This window comes from Myotis davidii, unplaced genomic scaffold (assembly GCF_000327345.1).
Source record: "Myotis davidii unplaced genomic scaffold, ASM32734v1 scaffold502, whole genome shotgun sequence".
Lineage (NCBI taxonomy): Eukaryota > Metazoa > Chordata > Mammalia > Chiroptera > Vespertilionidae > Myotis > Myotis davidii.
Genome location: NW_006293000.1, coordinates 827,762 through 846,739, shown reverse-complemented (window position 1 = coordinate 846,739; position 18,978 = coordinate 827,762). Strand labels below are relative to the sequence as shown.

Here is an 18,978-nt window from a genome sequence, read left to right as displayed (position 1 = left end):
TCTTGCAGTCTTTCTGTTATAATAAGTAGAAGTTTCTGTTTTTCTTTTATTTTTTTAAAAATATATTTTATTGACTTTTTACAGAGAAGAAGGGAGAGGAATAAAGAGTTAGAAACATCGATGAGAGAGAAACATCGATCAGCTGCCTCCTGCACACTCCCGACTGGAAATGTGCCCACAACCAAGATACATGCCCTTGACCGGAATCAAACCTGGGACCCTTGATTCCGCAGGCCGATGCTCTATCCACTGAGCCAAACCGGTTAGGGCTCTTTTATTTTCTTAGTTTATAGGTTTTATTTCTTTAGCACAGTGGTGATAATACGTTAATTGTGTTTCTGGATTTAATGGTTAATTGTGCCTGAGGGTGAAGCTTCCCAGTGGAATTTCTTATTTTCAGTGAGAGTTATTCCCCAAAAGAAGGATAATGATCATGATTTTTATGCCTTTGAGGTTCATCCAGAAGTGATTGTGAGAGGTGAGAACTTCTTGAAGCTACTAAAATCATGAATTATCACCTTTTGGCAGCTATTCAAGTACTTGGGTTCAAGGCTCTGAACGGGATAGTCTTGATTATGTAAATAATGATTATATCTTGCTCACTTGAATATTTGTCCACTTTCATATAGTTTCTCTTCTTGGGTGGCAATTATTATTTGTCCTCATTTTTTAAAATTTATTTCAGAGAGGAAGGGAGAGGGAGAGAGGGAAACATCAGTGATGAGAGAGAATCATTGACTGGCTGCCTCCTGAACGCCCCCTACTGGGGATTGAGCCGACAACCTGGACATGTGCCCTTGACTAGGATCGAACCTGGGACCCTTCAGTCCGCAGGCTGACGCTCTATCCACTGAGCCAAACTTGTCCCCATTAAAAAAAGAAATGTTTTTATTGATTTTTAGAGAGAGATGAAGGGAGAGAGAAAGATACATCAATGAGAGAGAAACATCATTGATCGGCTGCCTCCTGCATGCCCCCCTTGAGAATTGAGCTGCAACCCTGGCATGTTCCCTGATGGGGAATCAAATTGGTGACGTCTTCGTTCATGGGCCAACCACTGAGCCATACAGGACGAGTTGCTTGTCCCCCATTTGCCAATTTTTTTAATACATATTTTTATTGATGTCAGAGAGAAGAGGAGGGAGAGAGAGATAGAAACATCAATGATGAGAGAGAATCATTGATTGGCTGCCTCCTGCACACCCCCAACTGGGCATTGAGCCCACAACCCAGGCATGTGCCCTGACTGGTAATTGGACAGAGACTTCCTGGTTCATAGGTCAAAGCTCAACCACTGAGCCACGCTGGCCGAGCGCATTTGCCAATATTTCCCATTTGCTGAAAACAAGATGCTTTCCTCTCTTGTCCTCTGTGTTCAGTCACTCCTGCAGAACCTGGACTTGCGGGGCCAGTCCAACTTCAATACCTTCCACACCTACGGCCTCTATGTTAACTTCAAGAACTTTGTGTGCAACATCGGGGAAGATGCAGAGTTGTTCATGGCCCTCTATGACCCCGACCAGTCCACGTTCATCAGGTAATTGAGACCCAGCCATCAGCTGCCCACCTCACAAAAATATCCAGCCTTCACCTGTCCTGCCTGAGGTTAGGTTTGAGAGGGGAAGACAGAAAAGAGTGGGAAGGATTTCTGGGCAGAAGAAAATAAAATCCTTTGGGCTAAAAGCCTTTTGTCTGGCTGCTGAAATAGTGCAATAACAGACTCCCTGGGTCTTAGAAATCACGTAAAACTCATCAGAAGACAGAGACAGGAACAAAGAGCTCAAATGATAATAGGGGAGGTGTGGGGAAGGCTGAATCTGCCGAGCACAGAGGTGGATACATGTCATTATACGTTTGTCCAAACTCATAGAATGTGCAACACGAAGAGTGAGCCCTAATGTAAACTCTGGGTGATAATTGATGTGTCCATCCATGTAGGGTCATCGACTGTAACAGATGCACTGCTCTGGTGCGGGCATGGATAGTGGGGAGGCTGTGCATGGGTAGGGCAGGGGGTATATGGGAAATTTGTACTTTCTGCTCAACTTTGCTGTGAACCTACAACTGCCCTAATAAAGTCTATACAATATTTTTAATGTATAGTGGGAATGATAATAGGCTTTGTTTGGCCCTACAGTGGCATTACTGCTGAGCAGCTAAGATGTATTTTGAAGAAGATGGTTAAAAGTAATTAAAAACATTGTTTATTTCTAAAATAGAAGTTGTATTTGAGTGTTGTGATATGTTTTCCAGGGGAAGGATTTAGAGTGAATATTATAAAATGATATCCTTGATTCAGCAAAGTCGAAACAGTTAGAATTTGAGGTGGAAGAAAGGCCCCAGATGGAATCTGCATTCTCTGTCCATCTTGAGGATTGCTTGTCCCCAGTCCACACAGGGTGTGCCTGTGGGGCTGGGCTGCAGGAGGCTCCATTCACACCCGCCTGACGAATTTAACAGCTTTTCTGGCCTTGCTTTTACCCTGCCAGTCTATACTGTGGGCAGCTCCAAGCCCAGTTAACTTCTCATTAAGAATCAGTTTTTTCTCCTTCACCAGTGAGAACTACCTAATTCGTTGGGGCAGTAACGGAATGCCCAAGGAAATCGAGAAGCTTAATAACCTTCAGGCGGTTTTCACTGTAAGTCCTACCTTCTGTTTAATCATTTTCTTTTTTTATATTAGTGGATGCACGTGATAGGTATATGAAAAACATTAAAACTTGAAACAGTGAAAATACAGGTTATCAAACAAAAGTCATCATAATCCCCCTAGCAGGAATAACCCACTCATTTGTTCAACAAATACTTGTCAAGCACCTATTAGATGCTGGACACTGAGTATCAGGGCACTTGAGATACATCAGTGAACACATCAGAAAAATGTTTGCTCAAGAAGCTTTTGTCCAAATGGGAAAGACAGTAATAGGCAATCCTATATAATAAAGAGGCAATATGCAAATTAACCCTTGTCAAGGAAATTGGTTGGGCTGTAGCTTGGGTATGGTGACTCTGTTGGACTTGGGCTAAGAACTTTCTCAGGATTCTCTCACTTTGCTATGACTTCAGTGCTCGAAATACCCTAGAGCTGCTGCCTCCTGCTCTGGAAAGACTGAGAAGACAGGTTTCCCCAGCAACCATTGGACCTAAAGGAGATACACCCTTCCTTTTCCCCCTTTTTTTCCTTAAGCCACCTCTGTTTTATCTCCACGCCCTCTCACCACTCTATGGCAAGGAAAGCAGAGTCTAAGGTAGAGCGCCAAATGAAGTGATGGGAAGAAGCAGTGGTCCCATATGGGCTTGTCCATTCATTCATCCATTCATTTCTCATTATTATTCATTTCTTCTATTAACATCCCATCCCTAAGACAGGCATGGTTTGATGCCTATCTCTGCACTGACCCATCTGTATCTTCACCACCTGGTAAAGGTAGATGAAAAAGCACTTAGAACTAACTCTTCCCCAAACCTGCCCCCAACATATAGAGTATTTCCTTATTTCTGAGATGTGGGAGTTTTTTCCCTAAAATCAGAGGCATTTTTCAGTCACTGTGTACATTAAAAAAGAAAACACATTTCAAAAAGTCATTATAGGGCCCTGGCTGGTGTAGCTCCGTTGGTTAAAGCGTTGCCCTGCACACAGAAAGGCCTCGGCTTCTATTCCCCATCAGGACACATACCCAGGTTTCAGGTTCCATCCTCGGTTGAGGCAACCAATAGATGTTTCTCTCTTTCTCCCTCTCCCTTCCTCTCTCTAAAAATCAATGGAACGTATTCTTGGGTGAAGATTTTAAAAAGCATTATTGAATCTTTGGTCCATCTTCTAATCAGTTCTGCATAGCTGCAGTTCATCTCCCTCCCCCATCCCTTCCACCAGCGAGGACCTTCTTATATATACATTTCAAGTCCAGCTCTTTCACTTAAAGCAGGGGTCCTCAAACTTTTTAAACAGGGGGCCAGTTCACTGTCCCTCAGACCGTTGGAGGGCCGGAATATAGTTTAAAAAAAAACTATGAACAAATTCTTATGCACACTGCACATATCTTATTTTGAAGTAAAAAAACAAAACGGGAACAATACAATATTTGTATTTGCATGTGGCCTGCGGGCCGTAGTTTGAGGACCCCTGACTTAAAAGAATGTAGTGATCATTTCCTGGGTCATAAAGCCTTCTTCAAAAACCTTATCAGTTTTTGCATATTCTTAAATAATATGAATGTGCTACAATTTATCTAATGAGTCGCCTGGAGCCATTATCTCTCTCTTAACAGAACCCTTACAAAACCAAGAGTAGAAATTCAAGGTTGATATTATCATTGTTCTGTATTCCTATTCCTAGTTGGAGGTTTAAGTAAATTACAGAGGATGGATTTGGAATGATTGTTTAAAAAGTAATTCTTGATTCAGTAAAAAGGCCTTGGACGGCTGTTTCATGAAAAGAATTTGAGATGCAATTCAATTCTGTTTGGTGCTAAAGTGAATGAGATATGAGAGCTCATTCATGGGTTTCTCACCCATCCTTAAGAATACAAACCAATGTAGCCCTGACTCGTGGTTCATTTGGTTGGAGCATTGTCCCATACACCAAGAAAAGGCTTTGAGTTCGATTTCTGGTCAGGACACATACCTAGGTTGCAGGTTCAATCCCGAATCAGGGCGTGTATGGGAGGCATCCGATTAGTGTTTTTCTCTCATGTCAATGTTCCCTCCGCCCCGCCCCCCGTCTCTCTAAAATGAACTTAAAAAAAAAATCCTCCAGTGAAGATTAAAAAGAAAAAGAATACAAACAAGTGTAGATAGAACATGAGCTACAAAGAAACATATATGTCACCTACACATCACTTATCAATCAACATACACCCAGGAGCTCTCAATGCCTCCTAAAGCCGAGGAACAGTTACAGAAAGCGCTGCATGTAAATTTCTGTGTTACAATTGCCTTGCAGGCTTGTTTGGAAGATGAAAGGAAACCAGCATGTGTGGGTACTCAATAAATGTCAGTACCACATGCGTTTTAATCTCATTAGACACTGAAATGCATCCTGTACTCAGGTATATCTTGGCAATATAGAAAGTAGCCCTGACAAGTGTCCTGATTTTGAATACCCTGCTTGAATGGATGGACCAGGGACTTTAGATTAAATAGAATCCGCTTTATAAATTTGAAGTAGGAACTGGGGAATAAATGTCTTTCCGCTGTTGAATAGTCATTTTTCTGAAAAACAGTCATTTTTCTTGGGCACATAGGGAGAAGAGAGCAGGCATTTTGATCTTTCAGCATTCTGAAGGTGGTGGGTGGGTAGGGGCTGGGAGGAGGGGAGGAAAGGAGGAGATAATAGACGATACCTGTAATACTATCAATAATAAAAATACGTTTTAAAAAATAAAAAGAGGAAGGAAGGTGGCAGGTGACGTGGCATGGCCCCTGTGACACTCTGCTTCCGTAGGACCTCAGCAGCACCGACCTCATCCGGCCCCGCGTCAGCCTGGTGTGCCAGATCGTCCGGGTGGGCCGCATGGAGCTGAAGGAAGCCAAAAAGCACACCTGTGGACTGCGGAGACCCTTCGGGGTAGCAGGTATGGGCAGACCCAGAGACGAATGTAGAATGTGCAGCCCCTGTGAACGCAGTGTGGGAGGCCCCCCAAAATTAAACACAGCCTGGCTGGTATGCCTCAGTGGTTGAGCATCAACCCATGAGCCAGGAGGCCAAGGTTCAGTTCCCAGTCGGGGCACATGCCCGGGCTGTAGGCTTGATCCCTAGTAGGAGGCTTGCAGGAGGCAGCCAGTCAATGATTCTCTCTTATCATTGATGTTTCTATCCCCTCTCATCATGGATGTTTCTAGTCTCTCCCTCTCCCGTCCTCTCTGAAATCAATAAAGACATATTTTTTTTTTTAAATTAAACATAGGGCTTCTAATCCAGCAATCCCTCTTATGGTTGTATACCCAAAAGAATTAAAATCAGGGTCTCATGGAAATAATTGTACATCCCATGCTCACTGCAGCATTATTCACAATAGCCAAAAGGTGGAAGCAATCCAGGTGCCCAGCGATGGATGAATGGGATAAACAAAATGTGGTATGTCCATACAATGGACTATATTCAGCCTTAAAAGGAAGGAAGGAAATTCTGACACCTGCTACAACTTGGATGATCCATGAAGATATTATATCAAATGAAATAAGCCGGTCATAAAAAGATAAATGATTCTACTATATGATTCTACTTACATGAAGTATGCATAGAGTGGTTAAATTCAAAGACACAGGAAGTAGAATGGTAGTTACCAGGGGCTGGAGGAGGACAGGAACTCCCCGGGGCGTTAGTGTTTAATGGGGACAGAATTTCAGTTTGGAAGGATGATACATTGTGGAGGTGGATGGTGGTGATGGCTGCACAACCATCTGAATGCCACAGAACTGCCCACTTAAATTGGCCCTGGCTGGGGTGGCTCTGGTGGTTGGAGCATTGTCCTGTGCCAGCACAGTGTCCTGCACGCAGCAGGCCGTCCGTCATGCCTTCGAATATCCTCCCTGCCTACGGCCACACGTTCATTACTGATTTTAGTCCAGTAAATTGTCCCTGGAAAGTGACTGTCTAGACCAGTGGTCGGCAAACCGCGGCTCACAAGCCACATGCAGCTCTTTGACCCCTTGAGTGTGGCTCTTCCACAAAATACCATGTGTGGGCGCGCACGTACAGTGTGATTGAAACTTCATGGCCCATGTGCAGAAGTTGGTATTTTGTGGAAGAACCAGTACTTTTGTGGAAGAGCCACACTCAAGGGGCCAAAGAGCCGCATGTGGCTCTCGCGAGCCGTTGTTTGCCGACCACAGGTCTAGGGAATTTACTCTTCAAAGGCAACACTGTTTGTAACTGCTTTCAGAGAGGATCCCTGGCTTAAATCAAACCCTACAACCTTCCAAGAGGCCCTTCCTTTCCTCTCTAGTTTGTTAAATTGAGAAAATATATTTTCAGTCTTACTTTGAAATTTTGGTCACTAGGTAGTTTGGAAAGCCATCAGTGAAATGTCATAATTTTACTCCTGGAACAAGGGCCCAGAAACCCCATGTTATCGGGGTTGTGTGAGTAATGAGGTGGCCTCTGTACCCCGAGGGACTGTATGTCTACATCCCTGGAATAGCCCTGCCCTCCAGCTGCTGCTCAAGGGCTGGCAGTCTGTGACCAGAGGGCACAGCATCACCTCCTGATAGAGAATTTAAGTGAAATCTCAGAAAAGGCAAGAGACTGCCCAGCATTGGTTAGCCGTCTACATGACCATCTATTGATCTAAGGCAGTGGTTCTCAACCTTCCTAATGCCGCGACCCTTAAATACAGTTCCTCATGTGGTGACCCCCAATTTCATTGTTACAAATTGAACATAATTAAAGCATAGTGATTAACCACATAAACAATATGTAATTATACATGTGTTTTCCGATGGTCTTAGGCGACCCCTGTGAAAGGGTCATTTGACCCCCAAAGGGGTCACGACCCACAGGTTGAGAACTATGCCTAAGGAGTTAAAGCATAGTAGACGTCGTTGTCATTCAGAGTGAGCCAAAGAAACTGGGAGAACGTCAAGCAGGATGTTCGGTGGCTTTTCAGTATCAGGGTGTGTGTGTGTGTGTGTGTGTGTGTGTGTGTGTGTGTGCAGGGCATGGGGTGTGATGGGAAAGGAGAGATTTCCTTGCTCTGACCCTTGATTCTGAGCATCAGCAGAGCTTAGGAGTAACGAGATGTGGCAAAGACAAACGAACTGCATATTGTTTTTATTTGGAGGGGTGGGAGGGGGTGTCAAATATAAGTGTCGCAGGTTTGGTGTGTTATTTGTACAGTTTTGCAGGGTTCCGTTGAAGGCTGACAGCATGCCATGCCCTGCCTCTTGCCATGGGCCCTGCCGGATTTCAGCAGCTGGAGAACGGCCCATTTACTACTGTAAACAGCGAGGGATTGTTAGGTTCAGTGATTTGGCCTGTAATCACTTTTGGCTCAGACCCTGGCTTCTATACTTAAAACTGCTGACCTAGGGCAAGTTCCTTACCTGGGCTGTGCTCAGTTTCTTATCTCTTAAAGTAGAGCGCACAATGTCTGTGCACGTAAGATAATACTATGCAGGAGGCTTAGAGCAGTACTCTATTTATTGCGCTTCTTGCCCATGGAAAAGCAGGCCGCTCTAGCATCCTCCAGGCCTGGGTTGGCACCCTGGCTTCTCTTTGTTCAAGTGTGTATCAGGTGAGAAGACAGTAAATCAGGGACAGCTGACAACTAACGTCCTGCGTTTCCCTGCCAGGCCTCTTATTCTGTTGTCACTTGTGCCCAAAATGTGTGTTCTCTGGGCCTTTGAATGCAGGCTCACTCAAAAGCCATCAGGGTGTCCAATTTCTCAAGAATTTAGCGACTGGGTCTTGTAGAACTTTGAAAAGGGACTAGTTGGCAGGGTTATCAGGAAATCTGAGCCCCTGCAGGGGACAGTTCTCATTGCTCTTTGCTGGGCTGGCACCCAGGGAATCCTTGTTGGCAAAGAAATAGATGTCTCTGATGTGGCCTCTTCCTCCCCCAGTGTCCTAAGCTGCTGATACTCTTAGTTCTCCATAGGAACCCAGTGAGGCCTGAAGTAATTAGTGTCTTTAATTAACTTTATCTTCTTCCTAGTGATGGATATCACCGACATCATACGTGGGAAGGTGGATGATGAAGAAAAGCAGCATTTCATTCCCTTCCAACAGTAAGTACTTGGGCATTTGTCCCAGGCGACTTGGGACTTGGATTAGCACTTTGAATAGTGTTAATGCAGAACCATTTGCTTAGAGAAGGAATGTTGTCAGAGAGGAGCTGGCAAAAGACTTCATTCTAAGTCCTTTACCAGGTACACTGGATTCCAATTGCAGAGCGTAAATGGAACTTTTCTGAATCTACCGAAATGACTGAAGGAATATAAGGGGAAAATCTGTGTCTGTACTACAAACCAGAGAATGGTGCCTTAAGTGTCAGAAATGCCCAACATATCTGTATGTGTCCCCTGGAACAGGTGTCATGGAAGACAAGGAATCAGGTAGGACAGCACAGCTTCTCAACGGGCACATGCAGGCGCCACCTGGGACCTTGTTAGAATGCAGAATGTCTCACTTCACCTAACAGGCGTCCAGGTGACGCTCATGCTGCTAGTCAGGGACCACACCTGGAGTAGTGAGGTTCGGGAGGTGTGAGAGTGAAGGCTCCCTGCTCTGTAGTTCCTGCAGAGGGGGGAATGCCAGCCGGAGGACATGCAGCGGTTCCCTGAAGAGCTTTACTAGAGTCGAGCTCAAGCCGGAGCCCATGTGGGCCGCTGGGGAGCAAGTCTCAGTCCCCGCACCTCTGAGGAAGCACCTGTGTGAGCGCTAGGACTGGCCCCTGCAGCCATGCTCTGCCTACCCCGTGCACAGTGGTGGCTTAGGCGAGGCGGGGGCATTGCTGGGACTGACTCCCAACAGCTTAGTTGTGTCAGCGACAGAAGGTGATTATTTAAGCTTGTAGCTGCCACAACAGATCGATATGACAGATTGAGAATTCTACAAACTAGCCAAAGGATATTTATGTAATATATATTTTATTAGTAATAAATAATATGAGATCAAAATAATTTGATGAACAAGATAGATCCAGAGGCAAATGGCAGGGGAGGGAGGGTTAGAGAGCAACCAAAGGACTTGTATGCATGCATATTAGCATAACCAATGGACACAGACACTGGGGCAGTGGGGGCTTGCCCGGGGTGGGAATGGCTTGGGGCAAGGGGGTGGGGATGATCAATTGGGGAAAAAGGAGACATTTGTAAAACTTTAGACAATAAATAAATAAAATAACAATATGATCATCTTATTTTAAAATAGTTTTGGGATAATAATAATAAATCAGTGGAGAAAGACAAACTACACAAAAAGTGAGAAAATTAGCTAGCCATTTAAGAAACATAAATTAGAACCTTCTCCCACAACCTACACCAGTGTCAATCCTGATGATGAAACATAGATGTAAGAGCCTAAAAATTAAAATGTTGAGTTTTAGAAAATAAGGATTTATGGGAGGCCTTTGAGTCACACACAAAGATTCGACTAGAAAAGAAAAGTGATAGGTTTAGCCACACAAGAATTTTAAACAACTTATACATAGAAAAAAATTAACAAATCTTTGTAATGTGTATGGAGTATTTTTAATTGATGAAGAATGAATAGAGGTTCTTAAGGATATAAGAAGGACATACACAAAAGCACACAAGAAATGGCCTATAAATTCATTGAGAATAAATGAAATGCAAATTATATAATGAGGTTTAGTTTTTGGCTTGACCAAATTTAAAAAATATATAAGATACCAAGTGTTGGGCGGGTGTAAGGAAACATTACTTTTATATATGCATTTATCTAGTATCATACAACCTATATACTGGTCCACCAGAAACATGGTGAGGTAGATATTATATGTAGCTTAGTGCTAGTTTAAATTATGAGATAACTTGGAAACTCATGAATGCTGCTCCTAATATAATTATCTATATATATTTAAATATATTAAATGGATATAACCTATTACATGTATTCATACAATATATTAAAATATATTACAATTTTATATTAATACATTATATTAAGTATATTAAATCTATTAATATATTCTTATATAATCAGTAAATATTAAATAAGTAAGATATGTAGAATAAAATGCTTAAATATAAAATGTAACATATTACTATATTAAATATATACAAATATATTTATGTAAAAATAACTTTCTAACCATGAATGTTCTTATTATATATGTATTAGTATACATTATTATTAGTTGTACGCATAATAGGAGCAGCGTTCATGACTGTGAAAGTTAAATGAAATATATAATGTTATAGTATGTTATGTATGTGTGTGTAAATAAAAGGGGCAGCATTTATGGATATGAAAGTTAATTTGCTCCATATATAATATAAATATGTCTAAAATAGGTGCGGCATTCTGGATATGAAAGTTATCTCAAAGGTGCTTCTCTATATTGGCTTCCCCTGGGAGGGGTTTCTTTCTGTGGTGTGTGCCTCCCTCTGAATTTCTGCACCAGCTCCCGTGTAGCAGCCGTGGCGAAACAGTGCGCCTGAGAGATTGTCCCCACCGTGTCATAATGCATGCTTTGCGTCTCGGAGGCGACCAAACCTGATTTGACTATCGCTCATTGTGCGGCCAACAGCCACTGTAAAATAAAGCTTTCACGATGCAAATTGCAGCCTGTGGCATTTAACCCCTAAGATTTATGGCATTTGCTTTTATAACTTACCCACAACAGTACAGTGTATTATAAGAGAGTTTTATATGTGCACCTGCTCGTCCACCTAAGAGAGTGCAAGTTGTTGAAAGCAACTCGGATGACAGCAAGCCCACTTTCAGCGACATGTTGCTGTATTGTCAGCATATGGATCTGAACGCCGCAGGGAAAGCTGGCCTGCAGAGTGGGCAAGAGAACAAACCACGGCCGAGAAGACTGGGGAGCATTGTGCTGCACCCGGCGATGTGTAGCTGCTGATAGCGCTGGGCTGTCAACGGGGTGGGGCTGTGTTAGGTTCTTTGATCGCCTGCCCGAGCCTCAGGCTGATGTGACCACTGACGTGAAGCTTGTTCCCTGGTGCCTGCGCTGCAGCAACCCTACATACAGTGTCGTCACAGGGGAGTCCAAGAATGCGCCCCAAAGGCCACACACGTACTGCTCTTGGACATTGAGTGTTGGTACTATATGGGGCCTTCGGGGCACACGATCAGGCCCATCTCCCTCCTTACAGAAGAGGACACTGAGGCCCAGGGGGAGACAGAGGGGCTCGCTGCCAAGTCGACCAGAACTGGAGGCCTGGTCTCCTGCCCCTTCCCGGTCCTTCAGAGCCATTACAGCAGCCTCTCCCTCTCATGAATTGCCTTCCATTTTACTTGTTCATACTTGGCCATCAGTTTTGTTTGTTCTCGGGTGTGTTTATTCTTTGCCCCAAATCATTTGTAAGATGAATTTGGTGTCTACGCCAGGCACCCAGTGGAAAAATAAGAAAAGACAGTCTCCTAGTTAGCTGTGTTTAGTGCTACAGAAACGTCCTCCTTTTTACTTACCTCTCACTTCTGACCTTCCCAGAATCGCCATGGAAACCTATATCCGGCAGAGGCAGCTAATCATGTCGCCCCTGATAACATCCCAGGTGATCGGGGAAAATGAACCACTCACTTCAGTCCTGAATAAAGTGATAGCAGCGAAGGAAGTGAACCATAAAGGACAAGGTACAGGCCTGTGCGCTCCACTGGGAGGGGCGGGGGCGGGCATTCAGAGCCTGGCCTGGGATTCCCGCCCTTTCACTGCCTTCCTCTGGGGGCTGCCCACCTCCGCTTCCTGCTAAAGGCGTTTAATACTGAAGAGCACCCAGAATGACCGATCACAGCTCCATTTTGTAAATTCTATGGAACAAATTTTTATCCCATGACTCCTTCCTCACTTTTGTCTATCCTGCAGTCCTTGATTCTAGGTAAATGCACAGACAGAGAATTTAGAGGATAACTCTGAATATGTTTACCCCATTACATTTCCTAAAACTGAGAGCAAGGAGACCAAAGCAATATGTATTAATATAAAATAATTGGCTGTCTAGCAAAATGTTTTTAGTTGTTTTTAGTACTTCATATGTTCTGTTGACATCGTTTTAACCAAGAGAAATTCTGCTTATTGAAACTGCATTTTAAATTCAAAATAATAAGGGAAAGTAGTTAAAATTTTAAATTTAAATACCAAGATGGTGATGGTTTTTGGATAATTTTGAAGATTGAGTAATTTTTTTAACCCACCCTATAACTGTCTTCCAAAGTGTAGGCAATCAGAAGACACATTGTTTTCAGCATATTTAGTTTCCACTGTATTAATAATTATCCTTTATCCTGAGTGGGAAAGACATGTGAGGAAATGCTAAAAAATTAAAACAAATAACTATATTTCTGTTGTTTTGGAACTTCTAACCTTAAGATATAATTTGTTAGAGTAAAAAACCCTTATACTAAATAAATTATTCTGTATATATAACTTATTTTAACAAAACTGGAAAAAGGTCATTTTTTGCTGCTTAACAAATCAAACACTATTCAAATGTTTTTATGCTCTTCACAGATATTTTTTGTGGCTGCATGTTACTCCATTACTTGGATTTGAGAAAATGAAATCTAGGTAGAACTTAAGTGTTCTCTAATTTGTCACCATTGTAAGTTTAAATAACTCTACTATGACTATCTTTATACATTAGCTTTTTCTGTATTCAGGACTGCCTCCCCCAAAAGTAGGATTTCTGGGTCAAATGATGGCAACAAGCTTAAACCTGGAAACATAGCTATAGGGCTTCTACCAGCAGGCACTAATTACCATCTTGCCCACTTTGCCAGCTGATACTTAAAAATTTTACCTGTTTTGAAGGTAAAAAGTAGACTTCCATATACTTCTCTTAAATAAAAACAAAAACTACTCCTCATGTGTATTTGTGAATTTTTCTAAAATTTTCCTTCTTAGCACTTTATATAATAAAGATAATCTTATTTAGGACACATATTTTTCAATTTTCAGTTTGCTAGATAGTTATAAACTTCTTGTATTTCCCTGTGAATTGTCTGTTCATGTCTTATTTATTTGTAAAGATCTTGAAGTTTTTTCTTCTAATGAGTAGTATAAATTCCTAAGTATTTATAAGTATTTCACCACTTTATAGTATACATTTATTTTTATGAATATCAAAACTTTCCATTTATATAGATAATTCTTTTGCTTCTATGATTTCATTTGTTTTTCTGTACTTGAAAAAATGGTTCATTCTAAGAGATGTAGTAATTACCTCTATTTTTCCTTTTAATTTCCTATCTTTTTTCGTTTTAAGAATTTATTTTAATCAAAATGTGAGGTGAGAAATTAGATAGATTCTGTTCCATGTAGCAGCACATTTACAAAATTGTTTTTTTTTCCATGATTTGTGCCTCTTTTGCTGTCCTGTATAAAAAAAGCCTAATATGCAAATTGACCGACTGGTGGAACAACCGGTTGCTATGACATGCACTGACCACCAGGGGGCAGACACTCAACGCAGGAGCTGCCCCCTGGTGGTCAGTGCGCTCCCACAGGGGGAGCACCGCTCAGCCAGAAGCCAGGCTCACAGATGGTGAGCGCAGCGGCTATGGTAGGAGCCTCTCCTGCCTCTGCAGTAGCGCTAAGGATGTCCGACTGCAGGCTTAGAAAGTGGGCCTAAGCCATCAGTTAGACATCCCCCGAGAGCTCCTGGACTGGGAGAGGGTGCAGGCCAGGCTAAGGGACTCCCCGCTCCTGCACCTCCCCACCAGTGCATGAATGTCATGCACGGGGCCTCTAGTATATTATAGTACTTAACCTCAGAGTTTACATGGATTCACATAACTTTTTTACCACTAATATCACGTACTACTAGAGCTTTACAGCATTTTGGTATCTAGCTTCACTCTTTTTCCTCCCTCAAAGTAAACATCCGTTCACTTCTCTTTCAAATTCTCAAGAAGCCTTAATGGAGTGTCATTAAAGTTATAAGTTAACTGGGGGAGAATTTTCATCCAGTAACACTGTATCTGTATATCATTACAACATATTTTTCTCAGTGTGGGTGTGTGTTTATTATAGAGATCATACAGAGAACTGAAAGTTTATCTTTTATTTCTTTAAAGGACTTTGGGTGTCCTTGAAGCTATTGCCAGGTGACCTCCCGCAAGTTCAGAAGAATTTTTCACACTTGGTGGATAGATCAACAGCAATCGCCCGGAAAATGGGCTTTCCTGAAATAATACTTCCAGGTAAACATTTTGCTTGAGTCACCTGCTCTGCTTCCTCTAGGAATTCCTTCCATGAAGTAGTTACTTCTAACAGCACAGTTGAAACAATACAGATCTATCGATTTAGTTATCTGCAGTCAGTGGTATCAAGACAGAGGGAGATAGAAACAGAGTTGCATGCAGTACCTTAAAAAGCTACCCAGTGCCCTCGCAGTTGTTTGTCAGTGGTTAGAGCGTCAGCCTGTGGACTAAAAAGTCTCAGGTTCGATTCCAGTCAAGAGTACGTACCTCCATTGCAAGTTCCCCAGCCCCCGTAGGGGCACATGTGGGAGGCAACCAGTTGATATGTCACTCTCATGTCAGTGTTTCCCTCTCTCTCCCCCTCCTCCCTCCCTTCCACTCTCTCTCTAAAGATCAATGAAAAAAATATTCTCGCCCTGGCCGGTTTGGCTCAGTGGATAGAGCGTCGGCCTTCGGACTGAGGGGTCCCAGGTTCGATTCCGGTCGGGGGCGTGTGCCTGGGGTGGCTTCGGACGTGAGGTGAAACAAAGAACCAGCGATGACTAAAATCGTAACAATCACCTAGCCACGAGGTAAAATGCTACTGACCCGTGGGGCCAGATCTAGTCTGAAGACAGATTTGTTGGACTTGCTTTTTAAAAAAAAATTATTTTGAATTAATTGCTAACATTTAAAAATTGGAACCTAGCCTGTTTGGCTCAGTGGATAGAGTGTCAGCCTGGGGGCCGAAGGGTCCCAGGTTCAACTCCCGTCAGGGGCACGTACCTCGGTTGTGTCTCTCTCACAGCGATGTCTCTCTCTTCTTCCCCCTCCTCCCTCCCTTCCACTCTCTCTAGAAACCAATGGGAAAAATATCCTTGGGTGAAGATTTTTTTTAAAAAAAAAAAAGGCTACTCAGTGTGCAAGGCCAACATAAAGCTTCTGAATGTCACTCAAAATTTTTGGTTCGCTCTCTCTTCCTTGTATGTTCTACACAAGCCCATCTGAAATGCTTCCCTAGACCATCCTTAAGTTGAACAAAATGGCACAGTTCTCTGCCCCGAGAATAATCTGCTTTAATTGCAAGTACCTTTCCTCACGGTGGCATCACCGGCCTCCTGGGCTCCTTGCTGGGAAACTGCAGCCAGAGCTGCGGCTCCGTCTCAGCTGGACCGGCTGCTTCATTTGCTTCAGCGCCAGCTGTATTAGTGGCAGTCCCCGTACTTGTGGTGACAAACGTAAATATTCTGCAGTTTCTTATTTAGTTCCATCTGATTTGCCATCACATGTTGTGATCTGCATATGTGTTTTGTTGTATTCACTGATTTAACACATTTAATTTCTTCTTTTTTTGTGTTAATCCTTACTCAAGGATATTTTTTTCCACTGATATTTAGAAAGTGGAAGAGAGATGGGAGGGAAGGAGAGAGAAACATCAATGTGAGAGAGACATCGATTGGTTGCCTCCTGCACATGCCCCAGCTGGGACTAGGAATCAAACCTGCAACCCAGGTGTGTGCCCTGGGCAGGACTCGAACCCGTGAATCTTCAGTATGTGGGCCAATGCTCTAACCCAATGGTTCTCAACCTTCTGGCCCTTTAAATACAGTTCCTCATGTTGTGACCCAACCATAAAATTATTTTCGTTGCTACTTCATAACTGTAACGTTGCTACTATTATGAATCGTAATGCAAATATCTGATATGCAGGATGGTCTTAGGTGACCCCTGTGAAAGGGTCGTTCCACCGCCAAAGGGGTCGCAACCCACAGGTTGAGAACCGCTGCTCTAACCACTGAGAACACTGGCCAGGGCCTATTTAATTTCTTAATCATCATGTTAGTAAAAGGAAATGATTCCCTCAAGGAACTTTATATAAAATATGAATATATGAAATTTATTTTATAGGTAGATAGAACATATAATAATCTTTGGCATATTAGAAAAATTCTAGAAAACCAAGCTCTTGTCTAGCCCATAAAAATTCAGCTTCTTTTAAAGTAACCCAAGGTCTTATTTCCCTTTTTTGAAATTAATGAGCTGTGATAATTTGTTGCTCCCCCGGTGATTCTGGTGATGAGCCAGCTTGGAGAACTATAGAGGTAGACCTACGCCCCTCACCTTGGAGCTTCCTCTCATCCCCATTTAAACAGGCCCCTTGCTCTACCCTACCTCCCCTCCAGCAAAGGCGCTCTGCCTCTCTGCTCGCCTCTTCCAGCTAGATTCCTGGAAGTGATTATACTCTCTCTCTGCTTTCATACCTGACAGTCACCCTCTGGCCACTCACTCCAGCGTGGCTGTCACTGGAGTCACCAAAGATTGCAGTCACTAGGCCAGAGGATATTTTTAACATGGTTGTGTCTGGTATTTCTGCAGCATGTGACACTTGGTCACTCCTTCTTGAAATGCTCCCCCTTCCTCATTGGTGACCCACCTCTTCTCTTTCTCCCAGAGGCCTCTGTTGGGAGTCTTGCCACCTTGTCATCTTCTGCTCACTTTTAGATGTCAGCTCTACTCAGTATTTGCCCCTTATGCCCTGTATTAGCTTGCTAGGGCTGCCATAGCAAAGTACCACGGACTGGGTGGCTTAAGCCACAGAAGTTTATTTCCTCACAGTTCTGGAGGCTGGAAGTCCAGGATGAAAGTGTCAGCAGGTTTGGTTTGGTTTCCTTTGAGGCCTCTCTCCATGGCTTACACGTGGCCACCTACTCCCTGTGTCCTCACATGGTCACCCATTTGTCTGTGTATCTGTGCCCTAATGTCTTCTTGTAAGGACACCAAGAAGACATTGTTGGATTAGGGCCCAACACGTGACCGCATTTCATCTTAACCTTTTAAAGGGCCTGTCTCCAGCCCTAACCCGTTTGGCTCAGTGGATAGAGTGTCAGCCTGCAGATGAAAATTCCCAGGTTCAATTCCAGTCAAGGGCATGTACCTTGGTTGCCGACACATCCCCAGTAGGAGGTGTGTAGGAGGCAGCTGATCGGTGTTTCTTTCTCATGGGTGTTTCTAACTGTCTATCCCTCTCCCTTCCTCTCTGTAAAAAATCAATAAAATATATTCTAAAAAATAAACAAATGAATGAATAAATAAATAAATAAAGGGCCTGTCTCCAAATATGGTCAAATCTTGAGGTACTGAGGGCTGAGACCTCAACACAAGAATTTAGGGGGATACAATTCAGCCCGTAACAGGCCTCCTTTGCTTCTCATCTGCTTTCTCTCCCTCGGTGCTCTCTCCTACTCGCTTGGCCTTTGTGTGTTAGTTGCCTCAAAATCCATCTCTGTCACCCAGGGCCACTCCCTTGAGCTCAGTCACCATCGATCCAGCTACTTTTCTGCCTCGGGACCCTGCTAGGTACTGTTCCCTGACAGGGCTACTCTCCCCTGTTTAGTGGCCTAGTTCTAGCTCAGAGTTCCCAGTTGGGACGTGCTGGGGGCCAGCCCCAGCGGTCCAGGGGTTCCCAAAGGTGTGGACGGAGTCGGCGAAGAATGTTTTACACGGAGACAGCGTTCAGAACTCTCTGGCTTTCTTTAGTCTCCGTGGATCTTCCCTGTGCCTCGCTGAGGCCACAGAGAAAGATCCCAAGGCAAGCTGAGCCTTTATTTTATAGTGAGAGGTAAACAAGGTAATGGTTACCAAAGTTACACTGTTCTTGTGAGTTTCACTTGTTTACACCATGGTTATACTTCCTGCACTTTCTCAGCCCATTAGCTTCCCAGATAAGATCTAGGGAGTGTTATAAGGTCAAGCCTAATTATGCTAAGAGGACAGTGCCCTCTAAGCTGGGAATTCTTTGTGACTTTGCCCACAGGTCAGTCTGAGGCTTAACCCTATATCGGCTCCCTACAGGGACGTGTAACCCTGTGCATCTTCTGTTGAGTTTTGTCAACAGAGAGCGGCCCCCTCTCCAGCCAGATGCACAGATAAGAGGTCTGAAAGTCACTCCGACCCCTCCCTCTCCTTTACACCGCACTCAAAATTCCTGGGCAAGACCTGCCAGTTTTACCTTTAAAAGGCCTGTTAAGTCTACAACCTTGCCCAGCCTCCATGGCTCAGTGGTGGAGCGTTGACCTATATGAACCAGGAGTTCACTGGTTCGATGATTGGTCAGGGCACATGCCCGGGTTGCAAGCTCAATCCCCAGTGTGGGG

At 43.5% G+C, this 18,978-nt stretch overlaps 1 protein-coding gene across 1 annotated transcript in view; it reads left to right on the top strand.

The window, feature by feature from the left end:
• Positions 1-18,978, top strand: part of DOCK5 (dedicator of cytokinesis 5) — a 148,050-nt gene that overhangs the window by 40,996 nt on the left and 88,076 nt on the right. Inside the window, exons 7-12 of the mRNA XM_015565723.1 lie at positions 1,380-1,537; positions 2,558-2,639; positions 5,444-5,573; positions 8,655-8,727; positions 12,138-12,280; positions 14,720-14,845. Coding sequence (XP_015421209.1) covers positions 1,380-1,537; positions 2,558-2,639; positions 5,444-5,573; positions 8,655-8,727; positions 12,138-12,280; positions 14,720-14,845 — 712 coding nt within the window. The remainder of the gene's footprint in view (positions 1-1,379; positions 1,538-2,557; positions 2,640-5,443; positions 5,574-8,654; positions 8,728-12,137; positions 12,281-14,719; positions 14,846-18,978) is intronic.